The 15012-nt window shown below is 45.8% G+C and overlaps 1 protein-coding gene across 1 annotated transcript; it reads right to left on the bottom strand.

The window, feature by feature from the left end:
* prr7 (proline rich 7 (synaptic)) lies at window positions 1-13664 on the bottom strand. Its single transcript, XM_014197243.2, has 3 exons — window positions 13030-13664; window positions 10223-11336; window positions 1-2322 (listed from the first exon to the last, which is right to left on the bottom strand). Exons 2-3 carry the CDS (start codon window positions 10533-10535, stop codon window positions 1853-1855), a joined length of 783 nt encoding a protein of 260 aa, XP_014052718.1. The 5' UTR covers window positions 10536-11336; window positions 13030-13664; the 3' UTR covers window positions 1-1852.
* Between the last annotated feature and the right edge of the window lie 1348 nt (window positions 13665-15012).

Genomic DNA, 15012 nt, shown 5'->3' with positions numbered 1-15012 from the left:
CAAATATATAGCCAAGTTGGAAAATATAAATGGATTGTTTGAAAATGTGAAGAAAATTTTCTTTTTTAAATATATTTAAATAAAATGCGAATCACATTTTTATTTGGCGTACCCCCGACAGCATTGCCCCAGTTTGGGAATACCTGCTGTAGACTATACTTTTGTTAGAAAAATATCTTAAATATCAGCATCCGAAATAAACTTAATGGACCGTCTCAATGCTATGTTACACAGAACAACAAACTACCATAATATAGAAATAGAACCAAGGACAAACTGTGACATTGTCTGTATAGATTCAAACTGAAATACTTTTTACCTCTCAGTAATAACATTATCTCTATCTGCAGGAATGGCCTCGAGTAGTTCTCTCATTCTCTTTCTCCCTCTCGCTCTCATCTCTGTCTCTCCTGGCGTTGGGTACTGTATGTTCCCTATCTCTACATTTATATAAGCTCCTTGAGGACAGCACCTCAGCTTTGCACTGACAAGCTTCCTAATTTGTCCGAGCATCTCAAGGGTACTGCCAAGTAAGCCCAGGCCATCAAATACTCCATTAATTTCAGTGGATTATGTAATGTGATTGAATTGGGTTACATAACAGCTAATAACAAAGTGGTGGACCTTGGTGGTAACACTGTTCCTAATAGGCTTAACAGGGTAGTAAGAGAGGTCAGGATTTGATAGATTCATTTCCCCCTGCAAAAGCATTTCATAGCTAAATAAACTTTTTTTTTAAATCAGGAAAAGGAACAGAAATCCCATCTCTGCAATTGCTTGGTGCATGGTGATAGCTTTGTTTTTCTACCATGACAGATGACATTTTCTGTGATGGTGTCTGCTATATGTACTGTAGCACCCCCATGGCAACGTGAAGGAGAGCGTCTCACAGACACATCTTGCCTGATGAGTAGCTTGAGATGAAGACAGAGGGATAATGATGGAGGGAGAGAAAGAAAGAAATGGATTCACAATCACAATCTTGATAAAACACTTCCCTCATGGACAGATAGCGACCACACACACACACACACACACACACACACACACACACACACACACACACACACACACACACACACACACACACGCAGTCGCTGTACACTGAGGAGCAACAATCCCCAGCTGGGGGTTATCAAATTGATATTCATAGTCCACTTCAGAACATCTTGAAGATATGACAAAGAATGCTAAAGAATAGTTTTTTTTCAATACAAAACAGAGTTTCCATTGCACATTGCAATGCTCCGAGCAGGGCGATAGTTACTTGGGCTGAATGCCCCAACATGTCTTTCTTGGTCCTTCACTGTACATACTATACATCAAGAGAAACAGCAACACAGAGCTACTGCAGGTCATTAAAGATTTCCCCCTCTTTCAACCTGCAGTCTTACAAAGAAAGGCTATGAAAATGTCTTTAGAAACTCGGCGAGGAGAGAGGAGAGGTCGCTAGGGGCCCAAGGTGTCATGGGCAACAGACAGTTCCAGGGAGCTATGGCAACAGCAGACTCATATAATAGCTGCTCTGCATCAGGCTGCGACGCTGCAGAGAACAGAGAGATCAACACAACTAAAGAGATAGAGAGAATAGAAAGAGATGGAGGGAGAGAGAGAGACAGATAATGGAGGGAGGATGAGAGGAAGGCTGGGAAGAGAGACCATCTTTAGAAAGGGTGTCCCATCTCACTCTGTCAACACCTCTGAACGATATTTCTCCTCCCCTATCCCCTTCATCATCAGTCCAACTCTACAACCCAGATGCAACTCCTCAAACCCAACCCAGCGCCTCTCTACCTCAACCAAGTGTCCTTAGCTCCAGTCAGACCCCCACCTCCAGGAGGGTTAGTCAGGCCTACACGGCCGTGCTGCGACCCAGCAGAGGGAAGGCTGTGGGCAAGCCACAGCTCTGCTCTAGCCCCCTGAGCCCCTGGAGCCCATGGATACTTCTCAGCCCCAGCTCTGGGTGTGTGTGAGTCCGGCCCTCGCAGGGCATGGTGACGGTGGCCTGGGCCTGCAGAGAGAGGGGCTCCGTGGGGAGGGTGTTGTGGTTGAGGTCCATTGTGGAGAGCAGGTGACCCAGGGAGTCCCAGCTTCGGGCGGTGGGCAGGCGGATCAGGGAGGAGTAGCCCCGCTCAGAGAACACCGTGACAGGGGGAGTCTTGGAGGTCTCAGGCTCCTGCTGCTCCAGCCTGGAGGTCTCGGGGGTGGGCTTGGTGTAGGTGCCCCCCCGGCTGTCAGCCAGCACCTCACAGTAGGGGGGAGGGGGGTCCTCCATCAGAACAGCCTCCTCGTAGCAGGGGGGCTTCCCAAACACGTCCGTCTCTGGGGAGAAACAGACACTCGTATGTTAGTTCCCCCTTTTCCATCGACACAGTAGACCTATGGGTTCCTGTGGACAGGGTTGTGTGGGAGATCATCATTGGTAAACTGACTGGCTATTACATAATGTTAATGTAACTCCTTTGACGCCTCAGCCAGCTCAAATGACTGACTTTACATCTGGAGTTACTGATACCACTGCCAAGTCCTACACTTACAGCTTTGCCTTTAAACTGTGAATCAACATACGTTGAGCGGTGAGCATTCCATTGATTACTACAGTGGCCTACAGTAAAGGCTTCTTTGATGACTCAATTCTGACAGTTTTTTTATAGTGCTAAATGGCTTCACACACAAGCGTGCGCGCGCCACACACACACACACACACACACACACACACACACACACACACACACAGTGTGAAGAGAGATTAATGGGATATTTGTCTGACAGGAACACTCAAGCCACAAGTGGGAGGCTAATTTACTGATGTATTAAAGCACAATCATCTGTCTTCAATCCCTTTACAGCTCACAGAGAGAAAACCCAGAGGAACAGAAGAGGTGGGAGTAGAGGAGATTAGAAGAAAGCGGGTAGATGGGTAGTGGACTTGTGCCTGATTCACACTGTAGTGCCAAAGTGAATCAGCCAATACTGTTCGGGGTGCCCCTGCCCTAGAGTGAATCAGACATTTCTCTTCAGGGGAAACAAATCATGTCGATTGTAATGAATATATCATCAAGAGATGATCTCATTGTTTTGGGCTATTGATCATCTCAGAATATCCAGTGCATTTGGAATGTATTCAGACCCATTCCCTTTTTCCACATTTTGTTACGTTACAGCCTTATTCTAAAATTGATTGTTCATCATCAATCTACACACAATACCCCATAATGACAAAGTGAAAACAGGTTTTTAGAAATGTTGGCAAATTTATTAGAAATAAAAAACAGAAATACCTTATTTACATAAGTATTCAGACCCTTTGCTTTCAGACTCTAAATTTAGCTCAGGTGCATCCTGTTTCCATTGATCATCCCTGAGCTGTTTCTACAACTTGATTGGAGTCCACCTGTGGTACATTTAATTGATTGGACATGATTTGGAAAGGCACACACCTGTCTATATAAGGTCCCACAATTGACAGTGCATGTCAGAGCAAAAAACCAAGCCATGAGGTCGAAGGAATTGTCCGTAGACAAGCATTTCGCTACACCCGCAATAACATCTGCTAAACACGTGTATGAGACTGTCACGTCCTGACCAGTATAAGGTTAATTGGTATTGTAGTTTGGTCAGGAGGTGGCAGAGGGTATTCGTTTTATGTGGTTCGGGGTGGTGTGTTTTGTTGAAGGGGCATTTGGTTTTAGTATTCCGGGGTTTTTGGGCACTGTTTGGTTTTCAGGTATTCTATGATTTGTCTAGTATGTCTGTTTCTATGTTTGGTTAATTGGGGTTGGGACTCTCAGTTGAAGGCAGGTGTTGTCTATCTGCCTTTGATTGAGAGTCCCATATATGAGGGTGTGTTTGTGTTTGTTATTTGTGGGTGATTATTCTGTGTTTAGCCTTGTGCCTTACCAGACTGTTTTTGTTGATCGGTCGTTCTTTGTTATTTTGGTGTTCATTTTGTATTTATTAAAAAGCAAGATGAGCATACACATACCTGCTGCGTTTTGGTCCTCCATTTCCAACGACAAGCGTGACAGAATCACCCACCAACTATGGACCAAGCAGCAGAAGAAGGAGCAGAGGGACTTCGAGTTGGACTGGCGGGAGAAGTGGACCTGGGAGGAAGTACTGGACGGGGCCGGACCTTGGCACCAGGCTGGGGATTATCGCCGCCCGCAGTGGGAAATTGAGGCAGCCAAGGCAGAGAGGCGGAGGTACGAGGCCATGGACGCGCTGAGGGTGAAGCACGAGAGGCACCCCCAAGACATTTTTTTGGGGGGGCACACGGGTAGTTTGGCTAGGCCTAGGAAGAGCCGGAAGCCAGCTACCCGTGGTTATATGGAGGAGCGTATGGGGTGGAGAGCGCCATGTTTCGCTGAGGAGCGCACTATCTCACCCATACGCACGCACAGTCCGGTGCGCGTTGTTCCAGCCCCTCGCAGGTGCCGTGCTAGAGCGGGCATCCAGCCTGGTAGGAGGATGCCTGCGCAGCGCATCTGGTCGCCGGTACGCCTCCGAGGACCAGGCTACCCAACTCCCGCTCTACGCACGGCTACCATCAGGCCCCTGCACAGCCCAGTCTGCCCTGTACCAGCACCCCCGCTGTACAGGGCTACTAGTTCCATCCAGCCAAGACGGGTTGTGCAGGAGGTAAGATCAAGACCGACTGTGCGCCTCTATAGCCCTGGGTTTCCAGCTCCTGTCTCTCGTGCGGACCCGGAAGTGCGTCAACCCAGTCCGACTCGTCCTGTTCCCGCTCCCGGCACTAGCCTTCAAGTGCGTAAACCCAGCCACGCCAGTCAACAGTCGTCGTCAGAGCTGCCCGCCAGTCAACAGTCGTCGTCAGAGCTGCCCGCCAGTCAACAGTCGTCGTCAGAGCTGCCCGCCAGTCAACAGTCGTCGTCAGAGCTGCCCGCCAGTCAACAGTCGTCGTCAGAGCTGCCCGCCAGTCAACAGTCGTCATCAGAGCTGCCCGCCAGTCAACAGTCGTCAGAGCTGCCCGCCAGTCAACAGTCGTCGGAGCTGCCCGCCAGTCAACAGTCGCCGGAGTGGCCAGACTGCGCTGAACAGCCGGAGTGGCCAGACTGCGCTGAACTGCCGGAGTGGCCAGACTGCGCTGAACTGCCGGAGTGGCCAGACTGCGCTGAACTGCCGGAGTGGCCAGACTGCCCTGAACTGCCGCAGTTGCCAGACTGTCCCGAGTTGCCAGACTGTCCCGAGTTGCCAGACTGCCCCGACTGCCCCGAGTTGCCAGACTGCCCCGACTGCCCCGAGTTGCCAGACTGCCCCGACTGCCCCGAGTTGCCAGACTGCCCCGACTGCCCCGAGTTGCCCGACTGCCCCGACAGCCTGGAACGGCCGGAGCCGGAGCCACCTCCAGAGATAGGTGGGTTGGGGAGGGGGGGTGTAGCACAGTGCCGTCGTTGACGGCAGCCACCCTCCCTTCCCTCCCTTTAGTAAGGGGGAATTTTTCTTTTTGGTGTTGCTTGGGGTTATTTTTGTTAAGGTGCTTCCGGGGTTAGCACCTTTAAGGGGGGGGGTACTGTCACGTCCTGACCAGTATGAGATTAATTAGTATTGTAGTTTGGTCAGGACGTGGCAGAGGGTATTCGTTTTATGTGGTTCGGGGTGGTGTGTTTTGTTGAAGGGGCATTTGGTTTTAGTATTCCGGGGTTTTTGGGCACTGTTTGGTTTTCAGGTATTCTATGATTTGTCTAGTATGTCTGTTTCTATGTTTGGTTGATTGGGGTTGGGACTCTCAGTTGAAGGCAGGTGTTGTCTATCTGCCTTTGATTGAGAGTCCCATATATGTGGGTGTATTTGTGGTTGTTATTTGTGGGTGATTATTCTGTGTTTAGCCTTGTGCCTTACCAGACTGTTTTTGTCGATCGTTCGTTCTTTGTTATTTTGGTGTTCATTTTGTATTTATTAAAAAGCAAGATGAGCATACACATACCTGCTGCGTTTTGGTCCTCCATTTCCAACGACAAGCGTGACAGAGACAAATAAAATGTGATTTGATTTGATTTAGAGCTCCGAGACATGATTGTCTCAGAGCCTCTGACCACACCTGGTACTTCCTCTAGTGTTGTCACTTCTCTAGTAATGTGTGGAAACCCAGCCTGGTAAAGGGAGAGGTACTTGTGTGCGCTTAGACATGGTCATAACATGGATAACATGGTTTAATCATAAACTCCATTTCCCAGCCTCCATTTCTTTCAAAGCGCACCTACAGTCTGTCTATACTACTATTTATTCTAGGCAGTGAGCCATACCACTTTGCACTTCAGAGTGTTTTTCCACTGGAAGAAATGTTCCTGCTCACTAAAAACACAACCAATTGATGTTGAGGATATAGAACGTCTGATATGGAAATCCTCGACAGCATGTGTTGGAAGTGTCATCATGGTGACACTAATGTTTAGATCTGCTGTATGTACATGTCTGCGTATGTCTACATCTCCACAACCAATTACACTAATGTTGTTATGATCCCTTTTTCCACCACATGTTCATAACGCCCTGCTCTGGCCCCCTTTGTAATATTAGCCCCAGCCTCTATATGTATAAATAAACACTAAGCAAGCTTCCATACAGTAACAATAGAGGCCCAGAGCACTGGAGCTATTTCCACTGGGAGATGAAAGGAATGTTTCATGAGCCAGGTGGTCATGTTTGTTCCCGTGTCAGCAACGCCTCTGGACAAAGAGAGGGCCAACAAGTGCAGAGGGGTGGCAGGGCCGTGGAGGGTGGTGGAGGACAGCCCAGAGCTCAGGGACAGCCCAGAGCAGAGCCATGTCCCCTAGGGACATGATTGCTAATCTCAGCCTCAGTGGCCCTGGGGCTCCGGGGCCCACCACTGTCGCCAAGGACAGCCCCATGACGTAAGCACAGCAGCAGCTGCAGGGTGCAGGGTGGGAGGTATTATTGGAACAAGCCCTCTCCAATGCTGGAGGCCGATGGATCTCAGCATGAGAAAATGGAAATTTAAAATGTAAATGAAGCTTGTTCAATTACATTTCTGAACACAAGCTGTGCCTTGAGTATCAATCATTTTGTGGCCATTTTATGTCTTGACACTATGTCATTTGGGGGAGGGGATCCCGAGTGGCGCAGCGGTCTAAGGCACTGCATCTCAGTGCTAGAGGCATCACTAGTGACCCTGGTTTGATTCCAGGTTGTATCACAACAAGCTGTGATTGGGAGTCCCATAGGGCGGCACACAATTGGCCCAGCGTCGTCCGGGTTAGGGTTTAGCCGGGGTAGGCTGTCATTTTAAATAACAATTTGTTCTTAACTTACTTGCTTAAAAATGTATTTCCCTTTATAAGTGGCTGTCTTCCCAATGAGCAGATTCCTCCTACTTTAAGGTGTTCACCTTAACCACCCTGTCCTGCTGCCCTGGTACTGAGTTCCTTTATCTGGCTTTTGTGCTTGCTCGCTCTCTGTCTATTTCAATGGTTTCTGCTAGCTTACCTTTCACTCCACTGACTGACTGCTATGCTGTTGGCGCCTACTAAATGTCGAGCTGCTAGCAGTCTGTCATTGCGCTGGCTGCTGTGCTGCTATCTCTGTCACCGCTCTGCCCACGCACTGCCTACGCTACAGCGCTAACTGTCACCATGTCACCCACAAAGGAACGCAGAAAGCTACAATGAAAGCCAACAGCAAAAAGCCTTTAGAGTCCCTGCTGTCACTGCTGTAGCTTGTAATGTACAGAAAACAGCAGGTGTATCGTGGGTTATGCTCTTTGTATATTTATGTTGCTTTCATATTGAACTGGAAAGGGACAATATGTGAAAGCTGTAAAGAGTTGCATACACTCTTAGAGAAAAAGGTTCCTTATAGAACCAAAAAGGCTTCTATCGCTTGCTTCATATATGGAACCCCTAAAAGTTCTATATCGAACCCTTTTTTCTTTGATCAGAACCCTAGAGGTTCTTCTTGACTGAACTAAAATGGTTCCATATTGAACCCTGCATAGTGCCCTTTATGAATGACTACTACTATTGAATAGTAATATTTTGAGTTATGAATATAATTTAATTAACTATTAAATAATGGACTAAAGAGTAACAACATAGTATCATTATATGCAAACATAGTTTGGACATATGCACTGGTGGCCAGGGGGGCATCTCTTTGTTTGAATGATGGCCCACATCAACTCTGGTTGACTTCTTACAATACAATGCAATACAATATACTTTGTCCATTAGTTAGAGTGAACAACAAAAATGTGTCTTCTGCTCCCATCGAAACCCCCCCCCCCCCACCCCCACCCACCCCCAGCAGAACTCAAACATACAGTTGAGATGAGCACAGGTTCAAGCCCCTGGATGGAGAGCATATTGTGGGGTTAAGGGCCTTGCTCAAGGGCCCAATGGTAGGGGAATGTTTTGAGGATGTGAACCCAGCAGCCCCCTAGTTGTCAGATCAATTTCTCCTGTTTCTTTCCATCGCCCAGCCCGGGATTCAAACCGGCCACCTTTCGGCAACAGGTCCAACTCCTTAGCCGCTGGGCTACCTGCTTGGCTGGTTCCATAAATAAGCATGAGTTAATCTGACAAAATGAATACAAAATGCTATGCAGCCATATAATTATTATGATGTAGAAGAACAACTGCCTTTGTTGTCAGCAGCAGCCGAAAGAGAGATCCTCTGCCTCCAATAGTTCTGGGTTACTGCCAGACTGAGCAAAACATAGTGTGTTAAATGTTGTGTCCATAGATACTGAACAAAAAGACTGAACGGCTGGCAACCAAACCGATAGAACGAACGACCGACCAGCCTTGGGTAGCAACCCTAGAGTTGTGCCGGGACTATATCATGTGGTAGGATGAAATAGTATGAATAAATTTATCAAAATAAAGTTACATTTAAATATGTAAATCATTATTTGAATATTAAGTTAACCTGTTGTGCAAAAGTGATAATGCCCTCGAAGCCGGTGTTTGGAGGATATATTGACAAGGTTTGCCAGCCCTCCACTTCATCTCGGGCCTAACAACACCAGTGCCAATATACAGTAGCTTCCAAACACCGGCTTCGAGGTCATTATCACTTAAGTGTATGCTTTTATTAAACACATGATTTCCTCTTGCGTCTAGCTAGCAGTTCGTTTGCAACAGCACAGATTTGTATGAACTTTGATGTTTGCCACTCAGACTTCAGCAACAATGTTGTTGATCTTCACCTTGCCATAGAGAGCTAACAGTGTCGGACGTCAGCTAGCCATTATTCTGACCAGGTAAAATCATGCAACAACATCATTAATATGGATATATAGTCACCAGCCAGTTTATTAGGTACACCCATCTAGTACCGGGTCGGACCCCCCTTTGCCTCCAGAACAGACTAAATTCTTCAGGTCATTCTACAAAGTGTAGGAAATGTTCCACGGGGATGTTGGTCCATGCTGACGCGATGGCATCATGCAGTTGCTGCAGATTGGAGGGCAGTACATTCATGTTGTGAACAGCCCGTTCCATCTCATCCCAAAGACGCTGGGTTGAGGTCTGGGGACTGACCAGGCCACTCAAGTAAACTGAACTTGCTGTCATGTTCCAGGCAATGTTTTTCCACTCCTCAATTGTCCAGTGTTGGTGATCGAGTGCCCACTGGAGCCGCTTCTTCTTGTTCATAGTGATAAGAGTGAAACCTGGTGTGGTCGTCTGCTGCAATAGCCCATCGGTGAAAAGGAGCGACGTTCAGAGATGCCATTCTGCATACCACTGGAGGTCGGCCGTTTCTGAGAAACTGGATCCAGCTCACCTGGCACCGACGATCATACCACACTCAAAGTCGTGTAGGTCACTCGTTTTGTATATAGAACCTTTTTTTAGTAAAGGGTTTCTTTAATCTCATCCAATATAAAGAACCCCTTTTTTTTATAAGAGTGTAGGTACACATAAGCAAGAACGAGCTAAAGAGTTGAAGGTACTGTAGTCTAATAGCAATCTTACTTTGTCATAGTGTGTGTGTGTGTGTGTGTGTGTGTGTGTGTGTGTGTGTGTGTGTGTGTGTGTGTGTGTGTGTGTGTGTGTATTTGTTAATTTGGAAGACAGAGTGAGGGAAGCCACAGGTGGAGGGGCTGCTCCAGCTAATGGAGCTTCAGTCAATCCTGTCCTCCGCACCTGTTCCTGTGCAGCAGGCCAGTGATGTGTGTGTGTGTGTGAGTGTAATAGAACATTCAAGTAAAAAAAGTAGTGTTACAGAATGAGTACCTTACCTTGTGGGGAGGCCCAGCTGCCCTGGGGGAGGGATCGGGGAATGTGGAGCGGTGGGGAGAGGGTCAGCGGGGGGCAGAACTGGAGGGGCTCTCTGGATGGAGGGTACCCAGCCAACCCTGCCGTGCCCAGGCACTCCAGTGACTCCATCTCCAGGGCCCTTAGACACTGCTCCCTCAGCCTCTCCTCCCTCCTCCTCTTCAGACGACGCTGGACAAAGCTACAGAAGCAGCACAGCATGATGATGAGAGCCCACACCAACCAGAACCCAGCGAAACAGGCCAGGAAGGTGTACGTGCCCTGGGACATCACCATGGTGACGAGGAACTAGTTGACTTGGAACTACCGAGGTGCGTGAAATGAGGAGCCAACTGGACTTGGGAAGATACGTTAAATCAAATAGCACTGGCTGCCACTGAGGAGACAAGGGAAAACATTCAAAAGAAAGATAGGGCTCCAGTCTCCTGAGGAGTTTGGTTGAATGTGTAGTCTTCTGTTGAGTTGTAATCCTCTTATATCAGTGTGACAAAACAGCCCTGATTCTGTTAAGAGGACCGGGTATCTAGTGTGCTTACACACACACACACACACACACACTACAACAGCACTGTCTCAGAGGCTCTTCTCTAGTCCAAAGGCCAAGTATTATCAGTTGTTTTCCAGCCTGCAGGTCACTTCAAATCAGATGTCCTGTGGTTCTTCAGAGGTAAAACAAGGTGATCTTCTACATTCTCACTCCAGTCTCACTGCAAAACTCATAGTCTAAATCACATCCACCGTCCAGGTATCCTGAAGAATCACCGCTTAAGAAAACTCTGATCACAAAAAAACACAGAGCACTACTCCTCCTTCTCACTGAGGTTGAGTGCCTGCTCCTCTCCCCACCAGGCAGACTGAGTGGGCCCTCTGAGGGGTGAGGCCTGGATAGGGGTCAGGCAGTGCAGCGCCACGTGACGTGCCAGTCTGTCCCACAGCTGCCTCCTCCAGGACACAGGGCCAGACCCAGGGGTTCCACACACTCACGCTGGGTTCCGAGGCATTCCGAGTACCCCCTCTGGTGCGCTGAACCCCAGACGATGGATTCTAGCACCTTTATGGGGTACTACCGACGTTATGCTGCTCAACAAACAGAGAGAGGAGAGAGGGTGGAGGGGTCCATCATTATGAATTATGAAATAGGCAATATTTTCAAAACATGGCACTGCAATATCAGAAAAATGGACACGGGCCTGTCTAGTAAGTGATCTCAGCTGTTCAAGCATCATTATGATGGTGACCTCAAGGGGTGAGTATCAGTTTCACACATCAGAGAGGAAGGATCAGAACAGTACATAGATCTCTTTGGGAAAACAGGGCCCTTTATATGGGCGCTAAAGGGGACCCAATCCTGCTAATCCTTCCCAGATAACTAGTGCTGAGCGATTAACCAAAATGTTGGTTATTTTTCGTTTTTTTAAACAACTAATTAACCAATGTCGGTTCAATTATTTGAATTGCATTTTGTTTCGTTTTTTTCTGTGAGCTCAATGCACACATCGCACAGTTTTTCTAGAGATAAAGCAGATCCAGCCTGAACTGTGCGATGTAGTAGAGAGTGTTTTAGTTTCCAACAGGACAATATTCTAGATAGTTTAGTGCATAAAATGTGGTAATTAACTACAATGACCATAATCCATTGCGCATGTACTTGTCTGGTCTGCGTTTCTTTTATGCCTTCTACTGAAGAGAGAAGAATGCTTGATCATGAGGTGATATAGAAAGGAGCTGTTGCTTCGAGAGATGGCTCTACCTGAAAATACATGATCTAAGTGATTGATAGTTGGTATTCAGCTGTAATAAAAGTATGCCTTATTTACTTTAAAGAACTATTAAAATAGTGATTTTGTCAGACAGCATTGGCAGCAGCTCTATAGAGATGAGATGATGACTTGGAATGAAATTATAAAGTCATCAAATAAAACAAATGTAATATACACAACAACTTAAATATTTTATTAAAGTAAAAGTATGTGAATAAATTATGGTTAAGTGATAAGCAGTAATGGGCAGTCACTACCATCACAGGACTTTTGTTTTATTCTGTGTTTTTACAGCATTCAAACAACATAATGCAAAGTGCACTTAATGTAAAGAAATATATAAAAAAAAATACGGAATCCGTGATATTAAAAAAAAAATTATTGAACAGAATCCGAACCGACCTCAAAAATCACGATTTGCTCAGCACTTCAGCTAGCACATAACATTCTGAGAACCATATGGTTCTTAGAGCTTGGTTGTCCTGTGCTTATTTTGCATACAACCTTCCCAAACCTGTTAGCAACGGGTGTGGCTGAAATAGCCAAATTCACTCATTTGAAGGGTTGTATATATATATATATATATATATATATATATATATATATATATATATATATATATAGTGCCTCCCAACCCCATAATTGTTATCAAGCCATTTCAGGCTATCAATCAAGTTAGAGTAGCTTGTCCTACTATCTTAGCTAAGATAACCTGTTGAAAAATAGATATAGCTTTTACATAGAATTAGGAACAATGATTGTGGCTCTAGATGGCAGGAAAAATTTGTTTCAGGTGTTTGAAAAATGCAAAATTCTTCTACTTATGTGCCCCCACACACACCATCTTCATGTAGCCTACTTCAAGCCCCCTCTAAAATAATGGGTGCATGACGCCATGAATGAATGAACAATACTTAATTCGCATGCGCACCTGATGAATGTCAGGTTGTGAGATACAGCTTCCATTTCCATAACATCTGATCATGAAAATGTCAATACAACTCGTTTACCTTTGTTGCCAGTGCGTCTCCTTGCGCACTGATAGGTTATCCTGATGGACTGAACTCAGAGACACGACTCGCTCCGTTCCATTGAAATGGCCTGAAATGGAGCTCACAGTTTATGACAGCAAGAAAAACCGGTGAACCAAGGTGTTTCGGATGTATTTATCAATAAAGTAAATACAGATATCATAAAGTATTTGTTCTGTTGCCTTGAGCGCAAATTACTTCTTCTCCATCCCCACAGCATGCAGTCATTCAGTGAGTGATGCTACGCCTCCGTTCCACGCGAACTTCCTCTGGTTCCTTGGTATCGCCTTTCATGAACGATAAGCGGCAATTACGAGCGCTGTAGTGTTTGGTAATGAGGGCTAGAATAACGTAGTCTATATTCACCTTGGCAACCTGGCTCCTCCCTTTCTAGCTATCATATAGTCAATCAATCTCCTCCTTTCGCTCCATCGTAATCATCGTGACATTCAAGCGGTGTAGTTTATACGGCCACACAATCAATGCAGATGGGGTTTTCCAAGGACGTTAACTGTAGCCTGCTCTTGAAAAGGTTAGAATTCCTTTGATAACAGGGCATGATTATCTCTCTTTTTTGCTTTCTCACATTTTCTTGAATATTATATGCTGTGTTATTATCCAGACTTGCAAATGGAACACATATATATTCGAATAGCATGCATCATAATACTTCAAAATATATCAAATGTAATCGATTTACATCCAGGTTCAACTGATCCTGTAACAGGCTGACTACACCGCGAGCTTTGCAAAATACATTTTGAAATCAGTATTATTGAATTAATTGCACCCACACTGCTCACGCCGCCAACGAGCATCTGCGTTGCCATTGGCTAACACGGAACCCAAACCGGCAAACTCGATCACCACACACAGGTTAAAATATAAAAACAAACTGAACCAATTATATTAATTTGGGGACAGGTCGAAAAGCATTAAACATTTATGCCAATTTAGCTAGTTAGCTTGCACTTGCTAGCTAATTTGTCCTATTTAGCTAGCTAATTTGTCCTGGGATATAAACATTGAGTTGCTATTTTACCTGAAATGCACAAGGTCCCCTACTCATTTTTTTTTTACACCTTTTTCACCTCATTAACACCTGATTTACTTGACAAAAGACATCTCAATGGGGGGGTCCAGGTTAGTCATATAGTACAAGTGTGTGGGGGGGGGGGGCTTGCCTCTTTTGTTCTCTATTGTTCCTCAAATTGTTCATGAAGCAAGGAAGGAGGCCGATGACATCACAGATTCCCATCAGAACAACTCTTTTTTTTATTTAACTTGGCAAGTCAATTAAAAACAAATTCTTATTTACAATGACGGCCTACCCCGGCCAAACCCAGACGACACTGGGCCAATTGTGCGTCACCCTATGGGACTCAGCCTGGATTCAAACCAGGGACTGTAGTGACACCTCTTGCACTGAGATGCAGTGCCTTAGACCACTGCACCACTCGGGAGCCCATCCTTGAATGTCCTACACCTTGAAGTTTGCAGTTGTGTCTAAAAAACACTATTTTGCTGAAAGCGTGTGTGTAGGCTACTTTACAGTATTTATACAGTAAAAGTAAAAAATAATCGCTGGAGGACGTTTCCCTATTAGGAAAGAGAAGGTAGTAAGTAGCCAACACATGCTCTGTCCAATGACTGTATGGCTTTGTTTTAGGATTGTGTACATTAAGGAGTTTAAAGACAAAGTTGTGAGCCCAATAAAAAAAACTTGATATTGCTCATCTGCAATAATGGCACTGCTAACCTGTGTAACTAGCCATTGGAGATTTCCACTTTTGCTTACTGACAGAGAGCCAGCTTGTCACATTGCTCACCATATCCACTCTCTCACAGTACAGCTATTGTGTGTTTATTGATCATTGTTTGACAAGTGAGGGTTAGATTGAGAGGTAGACCACACAATACAGCCTCAATAGCCTCAGAACAATACAAATAATCATCTTTCAA

Source organism: Salmo salar, chromosome ssa04, assembly GCF_905237065.1.
Source record: "Salmo salar chromosome ssa04, Ssal_v3.1, whole genome shotgun sequence".
NCBI lineage: Eukaryota > Metazoa > Chordata > Actinopteri > Salmoniformes > Salmonidae > Salmo > Salmo salar.
Note: the sequence above shows the minus strand (reverse complement) of the source record. Positions and strands in the feature narration are given on the sequence as shown.

Coding starts and splice junctions, on each gene's coding strand:
- prr7 (XM_014197243.2), bottom strand. CDS start 10,535: ATGGTGATGTCCCAGGGCACGTACACCTTCCTGGCCTGTTTCGCTGGG. Junction 2,323..10,222: donor CAGCTGGGCCTCCCCACAAG/GTAAGGTACTCA, acceptor GTTTCTCCCCAG/AGACGGACGTGTTTGGGAAG.